Genomic DNA, 26,865 nt, shown 5'->3' with positions numbered 1-26,865 from the left:
TACATTAGGATATAAAAACTGTTAAACAAATTAGCAGTCACTTCTTAACAGGAATAATGGAGGCCAGAAGACAAAAATGCAACGTTTTTAAAGTTGTTGAAGGAAGAAAAAGCAACTGCCAACCGAGATGCTATCTTGTGAAAATATTCCTCAAACTGAGAAGGGAAAAAAAGTTTTTAAGAGACATTTTCAGAATATGGAGAGCTGAGAAAACTTTTCAGCAGAATTTCACAACAAGAAATGTTGAACGCCTTCAGGCTACGGGGCTTGTGCACTTCTGCACAAAGAGGTGAAGAGAGCTGGAAATGGTAAACCTGTAGGTAAATATAAAAGACCGTTCTCGGAAAAACAGATAAAGTCAAACAAAATTTTCTATATACACACCTGAGAATTTAAGCGTTTTTTTCTCCTTTTTAAATGTTTTTTAAATGTTTATTTGGGAGGTGGGGGAGTTCAGAGAGTGTGGGGACAGAGGATCCAAAACGGGCTCTATACTGACAGCAGAGAGCCCTAGGTGGGGCCCAGACTCATGAACAAGTTCAAGACCTGAGCCAAAGTCAAATGCTTAACCAACTGAGTCACTTAGGCGCCTTCTTTTTTTTCCTTAAGTTTTTAATTCCAATTAGTTAACATAAAGTACTTTAGTTTTAGGTGTCAAAAAAAAAAAGACCGTTCTCATTTAAAATATATATTTAAGAGATTATTGTGCTGGAGTGATTCTTAGCTGGCTGCCATGCACATCCACACTTTTCTTCCTCTCCTGCTTCCGACTGTTTGCACACGCAGAGTAAATCCACACATCTCCTAATTCTCTTTCAGACCTTTACACAGGCCTTCAATGTGTCCTTGTGTCCATATTTTCACAATATCTCTCTCCTTAGTTCTATCAGCTTGTGCACAATTTCAACATATGTTATGAAAAACACCAGTAAGTTTTTGTCTTTCCTCTGGATATAATACTTCAAAGATACTCTTTTTATAGTCAATAGTCAAGATGAATTTTAAAATGTGTTAAGGGGCGCTAATGTGGCTCATTCGTTCAGACGCCTGACTCTTGGGGTGCCTGGGTGGCTCAGTCAGTTAAAGTGTCTGACTTTGGCTCAGGTCATGACCTGACGGTTCGGGTTTGAGCCCCGCATCGGGTTCTGTGCTGACAGCTTGGAGCCTGGAGCCTGCTTTAGATTCTATGTCTCCCTCTCTCTCTACCCCTCCCCCACTTGTGCTCTGCCTCTCTCTGTCTCTCAAAAATAAATAAATGTAAGAAACAAAACAAAACAAAACAAAAAATACCCACAAATGCCTGACTCTTGGTTTCCGCTCAGGTCATGATCTCACCATTCAAGGGTTCAAGCCCCATGTCAGGCTCTGTGCTGACAGTGCAGAGCTTGCTTGGAATTCTTTTTCTCTCCCTCTCTCTTTGCCCCTCCTCTGCTCTTTCTCTCAAGACAAAGAAATAAACTTTAAAAAAATTATAAAAATATGTTCAAAGTAAAAGTTATCAAATCAGGAGGGTGTACATATAAATATATACTAAATACTCTTTAATTTCAATTTAGTAAATGTTTTGAGCTCCTAGGTGGCATCTCTGTCAACTACTTTCTTGAAATCAATAATTTGAAAAGACTAAAAATAAAACAATTTTAGAGGAATTAAAGCATCCACTAGTGGAGAGCAAAGCCTTTTAGAAAGACTAAATCACATGCTCTTGGTGATCAAAGGCTATAATAATTCTAATCTTCTCTTCCACTGACCTCTAGGACTTTGCATGAATAAATCACTTAATACCTTTCATTCTTGGTTTCCTTTGCTACAAAATGTAAGTTATGGACTATATCAGTATTTCTTAGATATTTGGATTTCTTGAAACAGTAGAAAAAGTGTATGCTGAACCAACTTGGAGTTGTCATTTCTTTTTAATGAGGACATAAAACAAACAAACACACAACCTGCCATCTCTAGTTAAAATATTTCACCAAAAAGAATATTTTAACAATCAAAAGGTAGAAGGGCAACTTCAAAATAAGGAAATCCTTCATATTAATATATATGGAGTTTAGGAAAAAATTTACATATTATCTTTTCATCCCCATTTTTACCATGAACTGATAAAAATTTCTTAAATGTCTAACATCATTCCATGAAACTGTGCTTAAAAATTATTGGATTAAATACTCTCTTTCAACTATAAAACTCCATCATCTACAGTTTACTTTGTTTGATACCATATGTTAAGCAAAAGCAATTTACATTACACAGCCTCATGTCAGTTAAATGAAATTTACTTAACTCTTTGTAATTAAAATAAGTTAAAAAATTAAGAACAAAGGAAATATCTCCTAATGTTTGATGAAGTACTTCATGACAACATGTTTTAATACACACTATACACACTTTAGAACGTTTTAAAAAGTTCCTGTGGGAAATGACAGTGTCATTTGGGTCTATTAAAGCATCATTCTGGTTGCACAAACTAGGAAGAGAAGTTCCACTGTGGTAATACTAGTCTTTATCTTAGGGACCAAGAGTCATTTTGCAAATTTGTAGTATCATTTCCCTAAACAACTCAGGACCAAATTGTACTTCAGTTCCTCAGTTCGACTTTTTTGCAGAGGCAAAAACACAGCTCTGGACTCCTTTTTTTTTTTCTTTTTTTTTTAAACACTGCTGACAGAATTGAGATAACTTTTTATTGTACCATGTATAACTATGAAATAGCATTAACAAGTGAAGGATGTAATAAATTAAACATCTCTTCATTTTAGAGAAAGAAGATGGAAACATCATTGTTTTTCTTTTCTCAATTAAATATGTGTGAATCAAAGGAAAAAGCTTTTTTCAAGTTAATACATGGTTCAGGAAAAGAAGAAACCAGCAAAGAAGCCAAAATCAGGTAAAATCTGTTTTATACTTCTAAAACCACGATTGATGTTGAATATTTGTTAGTTGTTTTTAAAAGATCTGGTTAAAAATATATTGTTTGTACTCTTAAAACTGGAGGGAAAAAAGTCTCTTTGTTAGGAGTAAACAACTGTCAAATCTAAAGTGCTTTTATTTTTTCAATGCAACAATTTTAAGCACACAAAAGAAGTAGTAACAATCAATTGAAATATAGTCTCAAATACTTTATAGTCATTGAGTGGGAAAACAAATATATTAATTCCTCCACAAATTGAATGAAGTTCGTTAGGAAAACTATTGTGAGTGTGTGAAAAGGGGATGGTGGATGAAAAGTGGTGTTCCAGTGATTACCAATTCCAAATTTGTTTGACAGTCAGAAGGAAAAATTTTATTTGTCATCCAAATAGTCCTGAACCTGATGCCTTTTCATTACAGAGCTAAGGAAAAAAGAAATAGGCTAAGTCTTCTTGTGCAGAAACCTGAGTTTCATGAAGAACCCCCTGCCAGCAGATCTGGGCACTTGGCCAAAGAAACAAGGTGAATAACTTTTAATTATTTCAAGGAAGATTTTGCTAATTCTATCATTAAAGATTTAAGAAAGAGGAAATTAAGGATTTACATTTTATTGGAGATTACACCGTAATATAAGGAAGGTTAGAGATCTCATTTCAAAAAAACTAAGAATATTCCATAAAATTAAACCACTTTACAGCTCCAATTAAATAAGCTTATAAAAATTTAAAGGTGCTCTTTTAAAATTATATACATGTCAATTTTAAATGATATATTTTACTCCTTATAAACTGATGAAATACTCATTAATTTAAGAGTTTTCACAATGTAATATTGTCATAGAGGAGCGCTATTCTCTAGGTATAAAAGCAAGGAAGCACAGAAAGGGCAGTTTTGTCACTTTTGGTCATTTCTTTAATTCAAACATAAAATGAAACAGCCTTATCCACTAGTATCATACAAATTCTTCCAAAAATGGAATATAACCAATGAAAGATCCAAGACAAATATATTCTACTCTGTAAATTATAACTCTAAGATATTTGTTGTATTGCAGCTTTTTAAATATATTTCTTATCCCTTTAGAACTTTATTAGCCAAACTTCCTGTATCTGGTTGTTGTTTTTTTTAAGTTGCTGCATATTGCGGTAAGAGCTTTAAGGAAGTTGCAGTTAAGTTTGGCTAAGAGATACCATCCGTTTAAGCTCCTCTAATTGTTGAGTTAAACTGGATATGCAGAAATTAATAAGTTGTTTTCTCAAAAAAATAAAAAAGATAATTGACCTGATTTCTTTTTCTTTGTTCTTAACCTAACACATGATTAATTTTATTTCTTGTTTTTAAAAATTTTTTAATTATTTATTTTTGAGAGAGACAGCATGAGCTGGGGAGGGTCAGGAGAGTGGGAGACAGGAGACACAGAACCGGAAGCAGGCTCCAGGCTCTGAGCCCACTGTCAGCACAGAGCTCGACATGGGACTCAAACCCACGAACTGTGAGATCAAGACCTGAGCTTAAGTTGGACCCTTACCCAACTGATCCGCCCAGGCAGCCCAATTTTAAATAAAATAATTCGTACACTCTTGAGAAAATAATGAACATTATTTTAAAGTATGTTAAACTTGACTAATATTGAAGTTTCCGATGTAAGAACAACTTTCATTGACTAATAGTAAAAAGAAGCCCCATGAAATATGACTGAAAACAGCAGTATAATAGCAGATGTTAGAGCAGATTCATAAACAGACTTTCCGCATACTCCATTACAACATTTTGTTTCTTGAACAGAATCTCCCCTGAAGAAGCAGTGGTATGGGGTGAATCATTTGACAAACTACTTTCCCATAAAGGTTAGTGGTATTCTTCCCAAATGATTTACATCTTAATGGAAAACTACATAAAATATGCATGTAACTATACAAAACAGGCTGTAATAAAAATGTAATCTGATTGGTAATTTACAGCAATCTGAGTTTCTGATCAAGAACAATAACTAAATAAAAGAGTAGTCAATAAAATGGAAAACTATTTCTTCAATAGTCTGATTTTACTAAGAAATACTGTGGTTGAAATATTACCTCTTTGTGTCATGATTAACAGTTTCAAATTTTTAATTTATTGATTTTCTGAGATCATTTTTTATTTTTTAAGTTTATTTATTATTTAATTTGTATGTGTGTGTCTGTGTGTCTGTGAGAGAGAGAGAGAGAGAGAGAGAGAGAGAGAGAGCAAGAGCACGAGCAGGTGAGGGACAGAAAGAGAGGGAAAGAGAAAATTCCAAGCAGGCTCTGCACCTGACAGTTGACAGTGCTTGATGCAGGGCTCAAACTCACAAACCATGAGATCATGATCTGAGTTGAGATCAGGGTTGAAATGCTTAACTGACTGAGCCACCCAGGGGCCCTAAGATCCTTGTTTGTTTGTTTGTTTGTTTGTTTTAAATTTTAAAAATGTTTTCTAATGTTTATTTTTGAGAGAGAGAGACAGAGCAAGAGTCGGGGAGGGACAGAGAAAGACAGAGACACAGAATCCAAAGCAGGCTCCAGGCTCCAAGCTGTCAGCACAGAACCTGACACAGGGCTCAAACAGATGAACTATAAGATCATGACCTGAGCCAAAGTCAGTTACTTAACCAGCTGAATCACTCAAGTGCCCCAATCCTTATTTTTTTTTAATTCTCGATTATCCATGTTATATTTATTGTTAAGTGATCTACAATTTAAAGCAATTCTTTTATTGGAAATTCAGAAAACTCTCATGAAAATACTTATTTTTCCAAATTTTGCAAATATTTCACTCTTAATATCGGTAATCTCTTTAAGATGAGTTTTGTAGGTAAGGTGGAAGGTGGGGACAAATATTGAGTCCTTGTTTGACTATTCCAGACTATGATAAAGCATGAGTCAGAAAACAGGCTGCCTAAATTGTTACTCTTTAGAGTCAATTTACACAAAGCAGCAAGGATGTGTGCATTTTTTTGTCTTTATTGAGTCCATGATTCCTTTCAGGAGGCAAAACTGACAAGTTTAACTGAGTAAATCATGGGGCTATGAACTACAAGGTTGATCATTTTCCACAATCAAGCAGAGTTGCTTCAGAAACACTATCATTACACACTTTCTCAAGCCCAATGGCTTTATTTGTATCTCAAAGTTTCCCTGGTTCCTTCCCTCATTCTTGGTCTAAAACCAAACCTTTCCAAGGCCCTATAGCTCAGGGGTTAGAGCACTGGTCTTGTAAAACCAAACCGTTCCTTGCTCTTACCCAGACCATTCCAAGATGAGGCTCGCCAAACTGCTCTAGCTACTGTTACTCTACTGTTTATAGTATTGCTAGTCGAGTTCACGTTCTAAGGTTTCTGTTGGAAAGGGTTCCTATTGCTAGGACAGCTAAGAGTACACTACTTGTAATTCAGCCTCAAGTTGTGCTCTGTTTGATGAAACACCCAACTTTTCTTGTCTGTCTTCATTTTCTATATTTTTCTCCTTCCTAGTTGTCCATCTCACTGAAAGGCCTTGGTGCCCTATTAATGTTTCCCTGAATTTACTGACATAAGAATTCTACTCCTGGGGGTGCCTGGGTGGCTCAGTCGGTTAAGCATCCGGCTTCGGCTCAGGTCATGATCTTGCAGTTCATGGGTTCGAGCCCCACGTCCAACCCTGTGCTGACAGCTAACTCAGAGCCTGGAGCCTGCTTCAGATTCTGTACCTCCCTCTCTGTCTGAGCCTCCCCTGCTCATGCTGTCTCTATCTCTCAAAAATAAATAAAAACATAAAAGAAAAAGAATTCTACTTCTGTACACCATCCCTGAATTCTTTCCCTCTTTTAATAAAAATACATTCTACCTCTGAATTGTAATATGGACTGAGAGAAAGAAAAATGTAGGTAGAAAAACCAAGGCTTACATTTAGGCAAGAATGTAATCAATGAAAATGGTATAAGAAAGAAGTTGATGCTAAAAAAAAATGTAACCTGTTAATCGTTTCTCCTTATTTCACCTTAATACTCTATCAGTCCTTACTGAAGAAGAGTAATTAAAAAGCTTTCCTCAACTGCTCACTTTTCTTCATCCTTGATAGCCAATCATTTATTAACTGTTATTCAAATTTTCGCCCAATGTATGTCAAGTCTGTCCCATTCTCACTAACTCCACTGCCACTGTCTTGATTCAAGTATTTATCAGTTCTTAGGACTAATTATAACAGCCTGTATAAAAGCTTCCTCCGTCACTCATGCTCCTAAAATTTGTTTCTCTTCTAATCTGTTAGAATTTCCAACATTTGGGCACATCCCTGTCTTTTACACTCTTCACAAGTCACAGAAAGGGGAAAATAGGAATGGAATTTTTTTTTCAGACCTTGACAGTTTATTACAAGGAAGCAGATGTCTTTTCATCTGTGGAGGCTCAGTCCATAAATATTAAATTCTTAAATAATATATCCAAATCTATTGCTAAGAAAAAGTTAGGGCACAGTTCCTTTGACCCTGGAGTTCTGGTTCTCTTCAGCTACATAATGGTTGCATAATCTTAGTTAAGCTTCCTAATGTCTCTTTCAGCTTCTTCAACTGTAAATGGAGATAACAGTGTCTTTAGCTCCAATAGGAATGGATTTTTCTCAGGATTAAATGAGATGATGAATAAGAAACCAGTAACGGACACTCCACAAATGTGAATTATTACTGCTATTATGAAAAAATAAGAGTTATCAACAATAAATTTAATAATCTTTTTTCTATTTTTCAGTTCATTCCCAACTGAGTAAATTTCAATTAAAAGGAATATATATGCTATCTTTATTTATTGAACTTAATAAACTAGTACATATTAATTTTATCATACTCTCATGACCCATTCAGAGAGAAGAAAGATTTAGCAAGGGTAATTAGTCCTACAGAAAACTCTCCCCTGGAATTCTGTAATCATTCTGCTTTACAAGTACTCAAAACTGATTGGAAACAATTGAATCTGCTGCTCTCTCTCTTTTCTCTGCTGGTGGAAATATTAAAGAGTTATAAAATAGTGGCAGTTTGAATCAAGAGAGTACAACATGATAGCAAAAGTCAGTGCTGACCCACTTGGACAGTATTATCATTGCTCATGATCAAAGTGCTAATTGAATTATATGGCATTCACAAAAATTTATATTACCAGTACTTGTTTAATCAATCCCCCCAAATCCAATTATTTTTAATTGCAAAGCTTATCGTAATATTACATAATAAAGCTTAAAATAATCAGTTGAAGAGGTCTTTTGGTTGTAATGGTTAAAATCAGCTCAGTTCTACTGACTTGACTCCAGGCAAAAAAAAAAAGAAAAAAAAGAAAGATCTTATACTCATTAGCGCACACGCACACACACACACACACACACACACACACACACACACACATACACATATGCACACACTTAAAGAAAGACCATACTCTATCAAATTTTATAGAATTCCCCTTTGGTTAAGTGAATACGTTTCTCAAATTCTATATGTCATGTCTATATAAAGGCAATAGAAACTATATTAAATTTAGTCAAAAGGGAAATGTAGTGATAAATCAAACAAAATACAAAACCAAAAGACAATGGAAATTTTAGTATTTAGTTTGACAAAAATGGCTGATAGTAAATGCACTTTATACTGAGTATTAGTATCTTTAGAAATGGAACCACAGAGTACATGGTTCTTACACTAGATTTTAGAGGATTAATCAAAATTCACTAGCTGGACAAGAACATCCAAGTGGAAAGTCATCATAGGTATGGGGCATTAACCAATTTAGAGAATTAAAAAGAAAGTAATTCTTTGTTGATAAACATAATTTGGAAAAGGAAGGGTAGGGTGACAGACAATAGGCAGGTGAGACTAAAACAGAAAAAGCATGATTTATACTATATCTTCCATAGAAGCTACAGAATCCATGGAGTATTTTAATAATTCCACTATTTTACCCAAATTTTATTTTTAAAATACAGTTTAACTCCTTTAAAAATAAAAAAACCCCTGATGATAAAATCCAAGTAAATCTAAACAAAGTATGGACTTCAGTTAATAAAAAGTTTCAGTATTTGTTTGTTAATTATCGTATATGTACCTTACCAATGTGAGATGTTAATAATAGGAACTGGTTGTGGGGTGTAAGGAAACTTCACTATCTTTATAACTTTTCTGTAATTTAAATCTATTCTAAAATAAAATATTCCTCATTCATTTCTATACAGATGTTAGGGTACATTTTTTCCACCATCCCTGTTTATTAACAAATTTGTCTAAAGTTGTGAAATAAATCATAAAATTCTATAATTTAACTTCATATACAAATTAATAATTTTGTAAAATTTTTAAACTTTATTTTTGAGAGAGAGACAGAGATAGAGACAGAGCACAAACAAGGGAGGGGCAGAATGAGAGGAAGACACAGAATACAAAGCAGGCTCCAGGCTCTGAGCTGTCAGTGCAGAGTCCAGTGTGGAACTCAAACTCATGATCGGTGAGATCATGACCTGAGCCAAAGTTGGATGCCCAACAGACTGAGCCACCCAGGTGCCCCCCCCAAATAAATAATTTCCAAATGCTGTTTAATAGAAATAAAATGTATGAATAAATCAAAAACCAATGTCAGATTATATCCAATTCATAAAAATCAATTTCATATTTAGTTATCAGTCTCCTCATTGATTGACTTTGTAAAAGTAAATGTAATCAATATGAGGTTAGCAAATCAATTAATTCCAATAAAATTATATATAGGGATTATACTCACACATACAGGTGTGTTTTGTATACATAAAGGTATGTTCCATGTAAGTCATCTTTGAAAGTAAAATCATGCTGTTGGACAATATATGTTTGAAAATAATTAGCTAGTTGTATAAATGCTATATAACTTGTAATGTATCATGTAGCCTTTCAAAAATTTTTAAAAGAGATTATATACATGGGTACAAAATTTCAACAGGCAGAAGAAAAAAATAATTCCTAAGCTGAGAAAAGAGGCAAGAAAAGTGCTAGAGATTTTGTTGTATTTTGGAAAAGCAACCAGCTATTTTTCACTGAGGCAGAAAAGTGAAAAACACATTGGAAAATCAAGTTGGGGACAAAATTTGGAAGAGTTTGTTAGAAAACTCTGATGGACAGAAAAGTAGAATTCTGTACATGCAATATGGACTTCCTACAAGGTTGTTACAAATATAAAAGCTAACTTCAAGGTAAGGGCCATTTTGGAAGGAAAATGGATGAACTTGGTGATTGATTGAATGTGTATGTGTATTGTAAAGTGAGATGGTGAAGAGATATGAGATTAAGAAAAAGGATGAGCCAAAGATCCCTAGATTTTTTTATTCCACGTTAATAGGAAGATGACAGTGCCTTTTAGAGATGAGAAAAAGAGGTGGAAGAACAAGATTTGTGAGAAGATAACAGGTCAGAGTTTGAACTTATTTAGTTGCTGGTAAACTACATCAGAAGTTTTGCAGGGTTTCATAGGCACACACCTAGCATGCGGAAGAGGAATCGATTATAAATAGAGATTTTCTAACCATCTCACATACTTAATAATTGAAGATGTGAAAGAGGGTGTTATTTTCTGTGGGGAGTCTCTATCAACAGGAAAATCTTTCAACTGCTACATAACTGTATATTTTCCTGTGCATCATTTTTTCCAATCATTACAAATAAATCCAATATTTTTTAACTTTTCATTAATGAGTATTTGCTTGACTTTTTGCACCTTGAATTGTGGTTCAAGTAAACTTAATTCTGAGAATAATTCATAATACAGTAGAGAAGTAGAATATGTAGTTCATTGCACTCCCTTGATTTAAAAATATAAACTGATTATACTGTGGAAAATACTGATTACTGACTGAATAAAGGCTGCAAGGAAATGAGTATTTCACTTTTGGGGAAGGAAATGAATACTTCTCCTTACACTTTTTACCTTGTGGCTTTTCAACTAGCCCATCCCAATTTTCAGCTACTCATTTTCTGCAAGATAAGGGATTCCAGTGTTCTCCAAAGTTTAATTTCTGAATCAAGCTGACCCATAATCCACATTGAATTTCTTATTTATCCTGCTTAAGGATAAAAATAAGTAAAATCCAGTAAAAAAAAAACTAGGAATGGATTACATAAGTAAATCATTATTGCAAAAGTAACCACAACTGTGTAGGGTCAAGGGCTCTGAAGCCCAATACTCAAGGGGAAACAATGCAACCTAGTAATACCGTACTTGAGTTTCCAACTTCAGAGTTTCTTGACTTTTTGTTTCATTTGGTTTCTTGGCCTCAGAAAAATACTCCAACAGATGCCAGCGTTTCAATTTAGAAACATGCAATCACAAGTGTTTCATATTTGTATGACACATTGAGCCAGCTTCTTCCAGTGTGAATTCTAATCCCGATAGGTTCCATCAAGCACTTATGGCAGCTGCATTGACCACTGCTGCCATCAAAGGACTGTTGGGTAAGTTACTCCTTCCATGTGAGCAACGGTTCCATGGTGACCGGACAATGCAGCTGCCCAGGGTAAGAGAAACAGGAAGTAACTCGTGTGCTGAGATAATCTTGCACAACACTGCCTTTTACTGTTGTGTTTTTTAAAATGTTTTTATTTCAATTCTAGTTACTTAAGGGTATTACTTTTTGAAAAGTAATATACTTAAACTTTTAAAATTACTTTCTCATTCATTTAAAAAAATGTTTTTCATGTTTATTTATTTTTGAGAGAGAGAGCAACAGAATGTGAGCCAGGGAGGATCAGAGATAGAGGGAAACACAGAATTCCAAGCAGGCTCCAGGCTCTGAGCTGTCAGCACAGAGCCGGATGCGGGGCTCAAACCCACAAACTGTGAGATCATGACCTGAGACGAAGTCAGAGTCCCAACTGACTGAGCCACCCAGCTGCTTCTAACTCATTATTAACTCATTTCTTCAATCAATATTTCTTATTTATTATATTCATATTATGCCAACAAAATCCATTCACTTTGATTTTCCCACTTAGCACTTTTAGCACATAGCACTTTTCCTAATGGTGTTATGACTTTACTCTGAATGTCTGTATCAAACTCAAGACTAATCGTGGTAACAACAGGCTTTTGCAGGACATTCCAGAGCACAATAGCTGGTACATAGTCACTCTTATTTTGTGAATTACTGAAGGACTATATTTTAAGAAACCTTTATGCTATTTTCTGAAGGCTTCGATTTGAATTCCATACAAGGTGACTTTCCTGGACTGCTCCAAATAAAATAAATCACCCCACAAATGTCCTTCTATAGTCCTTGGCATATAAATGCCTGTCTTGTCCATTAACCTTCATATTACTCAACAGTAGGGGTTATGTTGTTTTATGGCCATTTGTAACTTTGAACAAAATACACTAGAGTTTAGACTTCTGCTGTGTATTTTACCAGCCATATATGTAGGGCAACTTAATTCTTTGAACCTCAACTTCTTCATTTATAAAAACAGATATAAAAGGACTTACTCCACAGGGTTGACATGTTAAATGAAGCTGCACCAATAATAGGCATATAGCAATGTGCCAAGGTGTTAGCAAACACTCAACACTTCTATTATAATTAATATTATTGCATTCTCAGTATATATATACATATATATACATACGGTTCCCTGGCTCATACTAGGTGTTTCATAAATAAAAAAGATGAAGAAAGTTATTTTTAATATGAAACAATTTCAGTTGCCTGGCATATGGATGATCCCTTTCAGATGTTAGTGCAAAACACTTTATTATAATTGAGATCTATTAATAAGAAAATGAATGGTCATATTCTCCCAAAATTATAATATTTATTAGCTCACTTTAAGGATAATGTGGTATTTAAGAATTGATCAGTCATGTTTATACATGTCATGTAGATAGAATAAATTGAAATTGCCTTCACTGGGGTCAATGTAACTTTATTCACAAACCCCATAGAGTTTATAATTTATTTCCTCTCTCCAAAGTGTTTAACCTGGAACAGATTATTATCTCATTGCTAGATAGGAGGCATTTTATTATTACTCTGAAACATATACATTTTAGGTATTTGGGGAAAGGTTCTGTGTATCAAAATCCCTCAAAGAATCATTAGCCATTTATATTTCCCTTCCGCCTTCTGAGAAAAGCACACCACTCAATATGAGAAATAAATCTTGAAAATGAAACACAAAGTGAGCTAAAGAAATTAGAAAAGTGGTTAAATATTTTTACCTATATTAGTCATTCTTGCTATTCTGGGTGATAAGAATTTGTTGACTCATTCGGGGACTGCTTAGCACTAAGACCTTTTTAAGCAAGTTCTGTTTAACCAGGAATTTTCTTACCAGCATCTAGTGACTGTAGACAAGTTCTGAGTTACTTGTTAGTCTTAACTGATAGCTTCTCAAATCTTGTAAGCCTGATCTTTGCTCGTCTTCCTAGTTTTTCTACGAACACTTAACCACTAACATCTGGTGCTCAGGGTTAATATACCAAGAAAGAAAAATGGTAGAATCTCCCTCTTAATCTCAGTAAAAATGCAGCGAGAGGAGCAGTGGGTAGAGACATGATTCTTTTGTCATGGCTGTCATGGAGTGATCCCATACTCAGTATTTTGGAAGTGCTTGTAGGTTGTCATGTCATTTTCTGTTCCTGTATCTCCAATATCTTTTTTAATTGCTTACAAGATTTAAAAAAATGATGCTTCATGACAAAGAGGACAAGTTCTTGCTGGCTTTAAAATGATGGCCATCCCCATCTTGTAGAAGCCACCACATTCTTTGGCTTATGACCATTTTCTTTCATCTTCAAAGTCAGTAACAGTCCTTCTTGTGTTGTCTCTCTCTGACCCACTCTTCTGCCTTCTTCTGCTTTTATGGCTTTATGTGCTGAGATTGGATTTGATTATCTACCTTCCTAATCCAGGATACTCTCCCCATCTCATGGTCCCTATCCACACTCACCTTTTCTGTGTAAGGTGATATATTCACAAATTTTGGGGATTAGGGCAAGGACATCTTTGGAGGACTGTTACTCTGCCTACCGTAGGAACTGTTCCCTTCCTAAGAAAGATACACTTCTGCAATTTGTTTTGTTTTGTTTGTTTGAAAATGAGAGATTGGGGAAATTGAACTTATCTGAAACTCAGTTTCCTCATCTATGAAAATGAATATAACACATATTCCACGCAACTGTTGTAAAGGTTAAATGTGGTAGTGCATGTAAGCACTTAGCCCTCAGAACCTCTAAACACGTCACAAATGCAAAATCTCTTAACTGCCTTCATTCTACCTATACAGATTCATTGTTATTGCTTCACTCATTATGGAACTTTTTTCAATTAAAAATTTTAATTTTTTTAACAATTTGTTATTAATGCTTTATTTATTTTTGAGAGAGAGAGACAGCGTGAGTAGGGGAGGGTCAGAGAGAGAGGGAGACACAGAATCTGAAAATGGGCTCCAGGCTCTGAGCTGTCAGCACAGAGCCCAACGCAGGGCTCAAACCCACACACCTGGAGATCATGACCTGAGCTGAAGCCAGACGCTCAACCAACTGAGCCACCAGGCACCCCTAATTAAAAAACGTTTTTTTAATATTTATTTATTTTTGAGAGAGACACACAAAGAATGCCAGAAGTGGAGGGAGAGAGAGAGAGAGACACAAAATCTGAAGCTGGCTTCAGGGTCTGAGCTGCCAGCAGAGAGCCCAATGCAGGGCTCAAACCCACAAATCATGATATTGTGACCTGAGTTGAAGTTGGACACTTAACGGACTGAGCCACGTAGGTGCCTCAGAACTTTTTATATTAGAAACCATCACTGACCATAAGGAATAGTTCTAGACAGAAGTGAGTATAAGAAATAAATATAGGTGAAAATGAACTGAGTGGGAAAAAAGCTATCAGTGTATTTCACAATATTTTTTCACCATAATGCTAGAATGCTTGCTTCTTTTATATTGCTAAACTTAAGTCTTCAATATTTTTTCGGAATCTTTGCATCTGTAAGGGATCTAGGTCTGTAATTTTCTTTTTGCTTTCTTTCTTAATATTTGTTTTATTTCTGGGGAGGCAGGTTTTGGTGAGAGCTATCCTAGCTTCTTAAAATGAGGGGGAAGGTATTCATCCCACCACTGTTTTAGAATCCTTTCTCTCTTTTTTAGAAAGATAGAGAGATTGTACACACATGTGAGCAGGGGGGAGGGGCAGAGAGAAAGAGAGAGAGAGGGAGGGAGGGAGAGAGAATCTTAAGCAGGTCCCACTCTCAGCTCTTAGATCAGAGCCTGACTCAGGGCTCCATCCCATGACCTTGGGATCATGACCTGAGCCGAAACAGAGTCCGATGCTCAACCAACTGAGCCACCCAGGTGCCACCAGAACACTTTTTCTTAAACGTTTGATAAAAATTCACCAAATCTGGGCCCAAAATATTTTAGAGGAGGAGAGAATATTTTTATTGTAAAATCTGTTTATTAATTGGATTAGGGCAGTCAGAATTTTCACTTCCTCATTGTCTTTTTGGGTAGGTTTTTTCTTAAACAATTTTCCCATTTTATTTAAGTTACATTTATTGGTGTGAAGTTGTTCATAATACTTACTATCTTTTTAGTATCTGTCAGATATGTGGTAATATCCCTGATTTGCTTCCTGCTACTATTTTACTAACATTTTCAAAGAACCAACCTTTGGCTTTTGTTAATTTTCTCTATGATTTGTTTTCTTTCATATAGATTTCTGCTCTGTTTTTATTATTTTTCCCTTCTACTCACTGGGGTTTTAAATTGTTCTTATTGTCAAGCTTTTAAGGTAGAAACTTAAATCTTGATTTTTATACCCTTTTTTATTAGTATAGCCTTACATGTAATGAATTTTCCTACTGTTTAAATTCTACCCGACAAATTTTGATGTGTCTATGTCATTATAATACAACTGTAAATATATTTTAATTTCTCATGTGATTCCATATTTGACCTATGAATTTATGTGTATAACTTATTTTTAAGTGCATAGAGACAATCATAACTATGTTATTAGTATTAATTTGTTACTAAAACCCTTGTGGGCAAAGAACATAGTCTGTAAGATATCAATCTTTTGAAGTTTGTTTAGATTTATTTTATATCCTATCTAGCATGTGATCTGTCTTGGATAATCTTTTTATGTGCTCTTGAACCTTATAAGTATTTGATAATTATCAATTATGTCTATTTAGTCAATAATGTGAAGTTTTACATTACTTTATCAATATTCTGTCTACATGTTCTATACATTTATAAGTGAATACAATTAAACTCTACAGCATAATTATAATTTTTTTACTTCTTTCATTTCTACCAGTTTGCTTCATATATTAAAGCTCTTCATATACTAAAGCTCTACAATTAAGTTCATATATATGAATGATTGTTATTTACTAGTAATAGTTGGCCACTTTACAATTACAAAATGGAAATATTCCATTTTGAAATCACTTTGTCAGGCCACATCAAATTGTGGGAGGTTTTTGTTTTTGTTTGTTTTCTCTTTTCCTTCCTCTCTGCTGAGAGAGAGAGAGAGAGAGACACATCAAATAGTTTTTATACAGATTTCTTATGCTAAACACCTTGTGTATCATTTTCATCTCTTTATTTTACCTTCCTGATATTTTATTTTTTAAATGTGTCTCATATGTGTCTCAATACATAGTCAAGTTTTAATTTTTAATGAAATCTGGCACTCTCAAACTCTTAATGAGAATGTTTAGCCCATTTAAATGTAAAGTCATCATTAATATAGATGGGATCTATAGCTAACATCTTCTTTCCTGGTTGCCCCATATTTTTTTTTTGTGGTCACTACTCTTTTCCTCCTTTTCTTTTCCTTAGATTAAATAATTTCTATTCAACTCTGTTCTAATTTACTCACTCTTCATTCTTTAATTTGTTGTCATGCCTATTCAATATTTTTTTTTACCCCAGATATTTTATCAGTTCAGTTCCAGAATTTTCATTTGGTTACTCATTATGCCTTAACTGTTATGTTCTTCAACAAACTAATAATAGTTTTTTTTTACTGTCTTTGGATACTATTTCCAATTTTTGGTTACTTCTTGGTCAGTTTCTTTTTATTTAATTTAATTTATTTTGAGAGAGAGGGGGAATATTCAGAGAGAAGGAAAGACAGGGTCTGCACTGTCAAACACACAAACTGGGATCATGACCTGAGCTTAAACAAAGAGTTGAAGGCTTAACCACCTGAGCCACCCAAGCGCCCCCCTCACCTTCATGGTCATTTTCTATTCACTGCTTTTGTTATTGATAATGGGTCACATTAGACATGTCTCTGCGTGCTTAACAAATTTTATTGTATGTGGACATGGAAGCAGATAGAGGAGTCTAGACTATGTTGTCTTCCTTTAAAGAGTGTTGGATTATTTTTCTGGCATTCAGTTATGTTACCCATAAATCCTCTTTATTTTTTTCTGGCCAGTTTGATTCTTTAAAATCAATCTCTTTCTGATTTGTCTCAGTAGTAGGATAAGGCCCTTGCACTTGGGTGTAAGGTTTACACCCCAAAACATGTACTTTTTTGAGCCACAACTCCAAAGTCTTCCAGACCTAGAAAACCTCATCTCTTTATCTTCTTAGCCCACAGCAGCTCTACTCTTCTGGGCTTCACAGAATTTGCTCCCACGTCAAAGCTCTGAGACCCAGACCTGCGCACAGACCCAGGCCCTCCTGCATGTTCCTCTAATCAACACATCATGATTCCCAGTCTCTTTTCTCTGACTCTTCAACTTAACAAGACTTTTTTCCTCAATTTTCCTTAGGCTCTCTGAGTATCATTCCTCTATGCACCTGCAGGTCAAAAGCCAGTCCAAATTTAGGGCTCACTTCTTATGTTTCTCTTCTCACACTGTTTCCAGTCCCTATTGCCAGTTGTATCATGCTTGAAACCTACTGCCGTGATATTGGGTCCAGTTTTATGGGTATGTATGGTCAGAGGGAAAATTTGGTTCCTGCTACTCTGTCATGGCCCTCTTGTAAACTGAAAATTATAGTTGAATAGTAAATATGTCTTTCTAATTAACATAGGACTCTCTAGATTAAATCAAGAACGTTGCCTTGTTTCGCTGGATTCTTCAGTACTTAGAACAGTTTCTGGGATATAATTAGCACTCAATAAATATGTTTTAAATAAGTTAATACGTTGCTCACTGGAGAATTTGGGATGAAAAACTTATTCAATAAGGTAGTTGATCAAAGTTAGGAATACAATATAGAATTAGGAATATGCTTGAATCACTCGCAGTGATACCCAAAAGGGAGCACAGTACCTCCAGCAAAGTATGTCAGCTTCTCTGAAATTACATAGGATGGTGTTTTCCACAAACTCTAACCTTGAAGGTTGTGAATATTCATCTTGTTAGCATACCAAGAACCCGATTCTCAGTAGAAGGTGCACATTGGCAAAACTCATGAGACCAACCTTCAACTTACTAATAAGAGATTCAAAAATAAGACTCACCAGTTCCCATTTCTCCCCCTTTCTGTTTCCTCGAAGAAGTAAAATTATAATAACAATTTTGCTTGACAAGGTTGAAACTAGAAAGTTAATTAAATACTTAATAACATAAGGCTAAGGTAAGTTTTGACTTTTAAATGAATATATTATTAATTTAGTATCCTATGTATCCATATTTATAATATGATAAGATTTTTTTGTGTTTTGTTTCTTCATTTATTGCTTTATTATGCATACTGGCTCTAACAATTCCTCTCCTAATTATTATAAAAGTGACATTTTATGAAAAACATAAACATTTCCTAAAACTTTTCTGTTTTTAATGAAATTTTTCTCATGCATTTAATTACTTGTAGGTCATTTCAGCAATTAATTATTGAATGGTTTCTTTATGTTGGACAGTTGGTAACAAATTAGACAAGGGTCTTCATCCCATGAATCTTAAAAAGTAACATGAGAAACAAAAGCGAGCAAGTAATTGTAGCCCAATTTTCTGTCTTTGGATCTTAAAATGTGAAAAAGAGAATGGAAAAGGATGAAGGGCACTACTGGACCATTTTTAACGGTGAAGAAACATGATGAGGTCTTTACTAGAGAGATAATACTGACCAGAATGTGGATAATAAACTAAGAGATTGTGGGAAGAAATAAGGGAATCCTGGAGCCACAGTCACTAATTAGAAGGTTGTTATAATAATCCATGTGAAAAGTAATTCTGATAAATTAAAAAAAACTGCTTCTTTATGTTTTTCAATGGGCAAATAGTTAAACAAATGGTGGCATATTTTTATGATCCTTGTGATATTGTATTACACTTAACCCTTGAACAGCATGTGTTTGAAATGCATGGGTGTACTTATTCTTGGATTTTTTTCAGTCAACACAGTGCAATACTATAAATGCATTTTCTCTTCCTTATGATTTTCTTAATAGTAGTTTCTTTTCTCTAGCTTACTTTATTGTAAGAATACAGTATATAATACACATACATACAAATGTGTGTTAATAATGGGTTATATTATCTGTAAGGCTTCTGGTCAACAGTAAACTATTAGCAGTAAGTTTTTGAGGAGTGAAAAGTTACAAGTAGAGTTTTGATTGCATGAAGTGGGGGTGTTAGCTCCCCTAACCCTCGCATTGTCAACAACAACTGTATAGTTTTGAAAGATGTTACATTGGTGGAAACTTGATAAAGCATACATGGGATCTCTATTCTCCTACAATAACATGTGGATTTATAATTTTCTCAAAATAAAGAAGTTTAATTTTTAAAAATGTATATAAGCCAGAAAAAAGTAGACTATCAGGGACATCTGGATGGCTCAGTTGGTTAAGCATCTGACGCTTGATTACAGCTCAGGTCATGATCTCATGGTTTGTGGATTCAAGCCTCATATCAGGCTCTCTGCTGATGGTGCAGACTACTGTCTCTCAAAATAAATTAATAAACAATCTTTAAAAAGTTTTTAAAAAGTAGAATATCATAGAAGGTTGAATGAGCACTAGTTTTAAAGTCAGTTTGTCTTAGAAATGAATTCTACATCTGCCACATCCTAGCTGTGTAAACTTAACCTGACTGAACCTTAAATAAATAATAGTCACGAAGACCATTATCATCATCACTACCACCACTACCACCCTCACTAAAACCCATACAGTATACGTACTGTGTGCCTGTAACTGGTTTAAGCACATTTAAATCCCGTTCGCACGTTTTAACACTTTTAATTCTCTCCTCTATTTCTTCTCTCATGGTTTGCTCACTTACTTTAGTGATAGACTTGGATTCTTTTCTCTTTAGTTTTTTCATATCTATCCCTGGGTTTTGATTTGTGGTTACCATTAGGTTTTCATCTTATGCCTGTAACAGTCTATTTTAAGTTGCGTGTTGTTTACATGTGAAACCATTCTTTACTCCTGCCCTCCTCCCTTATCCCTCCATGTTTTGAGTATTTTGTGTCATACTTTGCATCCTTTTATTTTGTGAATCCCTTGACCTATTTTTTTATAGATGTACTTAATTTTACTGTTTTTGTGCTTTCTACTTTTCTTACTTCTACTTATGGTCTTTACTTTTCATTCAAAGAGTTCCTTTTAACATTTCTTTTAGGGATGGTTTAGTGATCATGAATTCCTTTAAATTTTGTTTTCTGGAAATATCATTATCTCTTCTTCTGTTCTGAGTGATAGCCTTGCTGCATAGAGTATTCTTGGTTGTGGGTTTTTGTCTTTTAGCACTTTGAATATATCATGCCACTCGATTCTGACCTCTAAAGTTTCTGCTGGAAAATCAACTGATAGATTTTTGGGGTTTCCCTTTTGTGTAACTGTTTTCTTTTTTCTTGATGCTTCTAAACTTCTTTTCTTATCTCTAATTTCTACCATTTTAATATCAATGTGTCTTTCTGTGGCCCTTTTTGGGTTGATTGGGGGGGGGGGGTCTCTGTCCCTCCTGGATCTGGATTTCTGTTTTCTTCCCCAGTTTGAGAATTTTTCAGCTATTATTTCTTCAAATAAAATTTCTTCACCCTTTTCTGTCTTTTCTTCTTCGGGGATCCATATAATAAAAATGTTATTATGGTGTTGCTGAGTTCCCCAAGGCTATTTTTCTATTTTGTCCTGCTCTTCCATTTGGGACATAGCTCCCTGTGTCCTCATTTTGTCTAACTCTCTGTATCTGTTTCCATGTGTTAGGAAAGCCCGCTGAATCTGCTCTTAAAAGTGGCCTTAGGAACAAGTCATGTGGAGCCCCGCAGTGCAGGGTTCCCTGTTCAGCAGAACCTGGAGCATTGGGGGTTTCTCCTATGTGTGTTATGTGTGTTATACTATTGTGGCTTAGCCCAAGATGCATGACATGAGGGTCCATTTCTCTTCTCTCTCAGGGCCTGAAGCATCCCTTCCTTCTATAGACAATTGTATGGGTCTATTTGGCTCTTAACTATTTCCTTCCTACCCACTTCAATGTTTCCTCTTCCCTACATTTTCTACATTTAGCTGTGGAGGGTCTGTTCTGCCAGTCCTGAGGTCATTCTCTTGGTTATTTACACTGATATGGGTGCTATATATGGGACAAAATCAGTGTAGGGTTCTTCCATTCCATCTTCCCCTGAAATCAGTGCTTTTAATTTTCTAAACAGCCCTTTCAGGTAGGTATTATAATTATTTAATTTTAAATATTGAGAAAATGAGGCACAGAATGAAAAGTATTTCACTCAGGACCATATAGTAACTAGCTGAACATGAATTTGATCACTGGCTTCCAAAAGACTTGATACCAATGTCTAACATTGATGGAGCTCAGGAAAAAAAGTAAAAATATAGATCCCCTTCTAAATGTCTAAATGCTTAAGAACTATAAATTGAGTTAATGACCTGTTAAAATAAATATATTTCATTCTTCTATTTTAACAAATATACTGTGTAACCTAAGGTTTGAATTTAAAATTCTAAGACTCTTTACAGTTCTTTTCTATCAACATGCCCTGCCTTTCTTTTCTCACCACTCATGGTTTGCTTCCACACTGTGAAAGTTCTTTTTGCATATTTGGTTGGACAGTGCAGCCTGCAGATCCAAGTCTTGTCCTAAGGATATGCATACCATTGAGTCAGTGTGTCTCTAGTGGATCAATTTAGGGAAGAAGACCATGCAAAGCCTGGTATCAGAACTTTTAGATAGGAATTCCAGGTCCTGAGTACAAAAGCATAGTCTAGAGGTGGGGGGGGATGGGCTCCAAGTGGAATGATTTCTTGGCTCTGTAGACTAACCCCCACATCCCTGAAAGAGGCACTGAGGGACCTGAAAGAGACCCAAAGCAAGGTCCAGAATAGGGGTTTGTCCACTTACTCAGGTCTAAGTGTGATACCAGAGTCATTTCAACAGGAATGATGCTTACCTTTCATATTGTGAGGGTTACAGCTTAATTACATGATGTCCCTTATTATATTATGCAAAATGTGTGTTACTTCACTCTAATTCACTGGACTAGAGAGAAGAGGTAGCTATTCTGTTAATATTTGCAGTTACACTTTAATATCCAGTAGTACATTACTGGAAAGGAGGTGGATAAGGGATGGGTTTCATAGATGATGGATATTAAGGAGGACCATTGTTGTGATGAGCACTAAGTGTTATATGTAAGTGATGAATAACTAAATTCTACACCAGAAACCAATATTACACTGAATGTTAACTAACTGGAATTTAAATAAATATTTGGAGGAAAAATAATATTATGTGATATAATTCCTCAGCATTTTATTAATATTTTATAGTTAAAATATATCACTTCTTTTCTTGGTAGCTGGACTGGAGACTTTTACCAGATTTCTTAAAACTGAATTCAGTGAGGAAAACATTGAATTTTGGATAGCCTGTGAAGATTTCAAAAAAAGCGAAGACCCTCAACAAATTATTCTTAAAGCAAAAGCAATATATGAGAAATTTATACAGAATGATGCTCCACAAGAGGTATAGTAAAGATAATTGTAAAAATTTTAAACTGTTTGAAAAATTTTTGAGAGTATCTTCCTTCATCAAATTATATCCTCATGCATTCTACCAGAAAAGTCAAGATCTCACTGAAGCAAAAATGAGTACTAATGTAAATTCCAGCATACAAACAAAATTCATTGTAAGACTTTGCCATGGAAATAAAATTATAATTGAAGTCATTCCTCAGGGTTATTTTTATTCTAGACTGAGTCAATGCAATTACTTGCAACATTTAGATTCATTCACTTATCCTTATTAATAACCTAAACATAAGCAATGTCTCATCAAAACTAATGATTTCTGTAAATGAGGAAGGCAAGAGAAATTAAGAAGTTTGTATAAGGTACCATTTTAGAGTGAGCTCACCTACCAATGCAAAGTTTTGATTGACCCAAAATAATTTTTCTCCATTTTAAGATAGACTAAAAGAAAATTTCATAATAAATAGTTGAGCAATTGTTTGGCAATGGTTTGGCAATGGTTCAAGTGATTTTCTTTGACTGTAAGCTCAGTGTAAGATAACTGTGTGATACAACTCCTAAAACCATAGCAAAAAGGCTATAAAACTAGCTAATGCTACCTGACCATCCCCAAAAATAATTTAAATAGAGTTTCTATATTTTTATGTGTTCAAAAAATAGTGTTTCTGCACTGAAGGGGTAGAACTGGTAGTCTATCTCTATTAAGAGTTTCGTTTTACTATAAATTACTATTGTCCATGAGGTAGCATTGTCTATGTGGATATCATTTCACATGGAATGATGAATGTTTTTCTTGTTTCAGCATGTTTCACTTGGTTCTGCGTCTCAATGCATTATTCTGTTTTCCCCATGGCCAACTTTATACATGAATTTTTAAAAAGCAGCTAGTTTTATGGTGTTAACTCTGAGGAAAAAAGAAAGGACCCCTCCTTGAAAACTACTTCTACCAGTATCAGATATAGCAGTAGTGATTTGATAAAAAAACATTACAACATTTTACGTCTTTAAAAGATATCCATTTTCAGCACATATTTGCTTGTAAGAAAATATAATAATAATAAAATGAAAAGAGCATGATGATTAAAAAATAAAGTAGCCCCACATTGAAATCCCAGATATGCCCCAAACACTCTGCCCTCACTCAAACTAATTTGATTTCTATGAAGCTTCGTTTCCACTTTGAAAATGAATTAACCTAATGGTCTTTATGATATTTACTATGTTTCATTATTCTAAATTAGCAGAAGTGAGAAGGACCAGGAGCATAGGAAGAGGAGACCTTGATGAAATGCCAGCCCAGAGTAAATCAGTAGATCCCTAGACCCATAACATTGAAAATCACCCAAGCATTCAAGTACACTACCGCCCACATTGGATATGTGTACATTGGATCGGTCCTGCACTGCTTGTTTTTCAAAAGTAGATTGACCATAATCATACTTTTTTTGTTATTATTATCATCCAGGTTAACCTTGATTTTCACACCAAAGAAGTTATTACTAAGAGCATCACCCAACCCACCCTACACAGTTTCGATGCTGCACAAAGCAGAGTGTATCAGCTTATGGAACAAGACAGTTACACACGTTTCCTGAAATCTGACATATATTTAGAATTGCTAGAAGGAAGACCTCAGAGACCAACAAATCTTAGAAGACGATCACGCTCATTCACCTGTGCTGAGTTCCAAGATGTAAAGTCAGATGTTGCCATTTGGTTATAAAGAAAAGTAATTTTGTTCATTTTGATTAAAAACTTGTAATCTGCTTTTAAGATACAGAATATTTACGTTTTACAAACTGGTACATCTTTTAAAATAAAATACACCATGTCAAAGGATTTTTTAATGTAAATAAAAGCTTACATTCTAACACATACTATATATGCCAATATATTCTGTAAAACCCTCCATTTGACTTCATTCCATTCATAATCAGTAAAACTTACTACTTAATTAAAAAACAGTAAAGAAGAAATGACAATATTTTATGAGACTGTAAAGTTGAGTTAAAGGTAAGCTTTTACAAAACTGTCAATGTTTAGACCCGATCTCTGCCTGGGATTTTTTTTTCTTGTTAACAAGTTATATACAGAACATATTTTCCAAACTGATGAAGTCTCTTTCTTTCTCTCTCAGGCATAGAGAGTGTAGAAGTGATCTGGTTCTTACAATTGGAGAGGACAATCATTTGTTCTTGTGTTACTAACACTGGTTCAAGAATAAGCGATGTATCACTTCTAGTTATAAACCAGAAACAGGAACTTTGGGAAGACACATTTACATCTATAGAACTTCCAAGTTCAAAATAACCCATATTGATAACTGAGGTTAGGATCCACATTTGGTCTCATTCCTAGTGAACATGGGCTTGCCCAGTAAGTGGAGCACATTTCTGATGGTCACAGTTAGAATTAGAATCTTCTCACCTGCTAATATAAACTGCTACTAAAATAGTGGCAGTCAGTGGTTTGGATGATGCCCAGAGGAAGTTTACCCCAAGCAGTAGTTAGGTTTTATGCTTAGACTTTTTAGGATGGGGATGAAAGTCAGAAATGAGAGGACATAAAGAAGTAAGGAGTCAAAGGCCTTGGAGACTCATGCATCTGCTACATTGGCTCACATAAAGAAAGTGTTCCCCATTGATCATGTTCTTATTTCAAGTCTCATTGAATCATTTAATTCTATATTTTTAAAAATAAGATTATACCAGTAAGAATACATGTCTCTACTTTAGGGAAATATTTAATTTTCGATGTGTGTTGCATGTAAATGCCTATAATTAAAGATGTCATACATATGGCTTTGGTAAATGTTATTTTAGTTGAAATGTAAAATATAAAAACTGTGTACCACCTATAGTAATAAATATTTTAAATTTCTTCTTTTGTACAGTTAATGTTTATTTAACCACTAAGTGTTCTTGCTGATTACTGATTATCCTGTCATCATTTACACATAGACATATTTTCTTATTTTAGAATGATAGTGGAATAGAAAGAATTAAAATATTTTGTCACTTATCTAAATGCTAATTGAATTCTTTGTACTGTTATAGGTATGAAAACAGGGTATCATGCATTTCAAAAATCAACTAAGAAAGTGATTTTTTATTTTCTTTGGCTGATTTGTATTTTCTTTTTTTGTGTGATTGCCTCATGCAGTTAAGATTTGATACAAGGTGTCTTTTTCTAATGTTTATTTTGAGAGAGAAACAGCACATGTGTGGGGCAGTGCTTTGGGTGGAGGGAGGGACAGAGAGAAAGGGAGAGAAGGAGAATCCTAAACAGGCTCCACACTGTCAGCGCAGAGCTGGACACGGGAGTCAATCCCACAAACCATGAGACCATGACCTGAGCAGAAATCAAGAGTCAGTTACTTAATCGACTGAGCCACTCAGGAATCCTTACAAGCTTTCTGATCTCACTAGAAATTATAGATTTTAACAGCATTGTTCTAGGATTATAAATACATATAATATATTATAATATATATAATATAATACATAGAATAATATAATATACAGATGTGTCCAATATCTTGTTTATTCGATGGGACCCTTCAAAAACATACCAAGGATAATGTGGCCACAAACAGAAAATAAAATAAACAATTGGAAAAGTGAAAGAAGTGAAGTAAAATTGTGTAGAAAGTGCTGTGCACTGGTTGAATGAATTGTAGAAATATATAAGAAAAGCCTAAGAACTTGACAACGTCAAAGCCTGGGCTCCCAAAACAAATAGATAAGCCTCAGGAATTCATTAAACTTCTAAACACATCCATCTTACCCCCTTTTTTTTTTTAATAAAAGGACTCAGCGTTTCTAATTCTAATCCTCTTTATGGTCCTTACATTTGCTGATTCTAAGTACATCACCTGCTATTCTCCAAAGCACCTCTTGATTAATGCCCAAGGAAGGAAAAGATGCAAATATGTATAGCTAATGAAGGAAAACTTCAGACTCAAAATTAATATGGGATATTGGTCTAATAGTAA

General features: G+C 34.6%; 1 protein-coding gene across 1 annotated transcript; it reads left to right on the top strand.

Moving 5' to 3' along the window:
* Positions 1-2,488: 2,488 nt before the first annotated feature.
* Positions 2,489-25,751, top strand: RGS18 (regulator of G protein signaling 18). Its single transcript, XM_029935639.1, has 5 exons — positions 2,489-2,890; positions 3,334-3,435; positions 4,699-4,760; positions 22,700-22,866; positions 24,337-25,751. Exons 1-5 carry the CDS (start codon positions 2,772-2,774, stop codon positions 24,592-24,594), a joined length of 708 nt encoding a protein of 235 aa, XP_029791499.1. The 5' UTR covers positions 2,489-2,771; the 3' UTR covers positions 24,595-25,751.
* Positions 25,752-26,865: the final 1,114 nt, after the last annotated feature.

The sequence above is a fragment of the Suricata suricatta genome, chromosome 3, assembly GCF_006229205.1.
Source record: "Suricata suricatta isolate VVHF042 chromosome 3, meerkat_22Aug2017_6uvM2_HiC, whole genome shotgun sequence".
NCBI lineage: Eukaryota > Metazoa > Chordata > Mammalia > Carnivora > Herpestidae > Suricata > Suricata suricatta.
This window is presented reverse-complemented; position numbering and strand designations above follow the sequence as displayed.

Bases quoted from the DNA above. Each gene is read 5' to 3' on its own strand.
- RGS18 (XM_029935639.1), top strand. From the start codon at position 2,772: ATGGAAACATCATTGTTTTTCTTTTCTCAATTAAATATGTGTGAATCA. The intron at 2,891-3,333 runs GTAAAATCTGTT...TTTTCATTACAG, and splicing joins AGCAAAGAAGCCAAAATCAG to AGCTAAGGAAAAAAGAAATA. The intron at 3,436-4,698 runs GTGAATAACTTT...TTTCTTGAACAG, and splicing joins CACTTGGCCAAAGAAACAAG to AATCTCCCCTGAAGAAGCAG.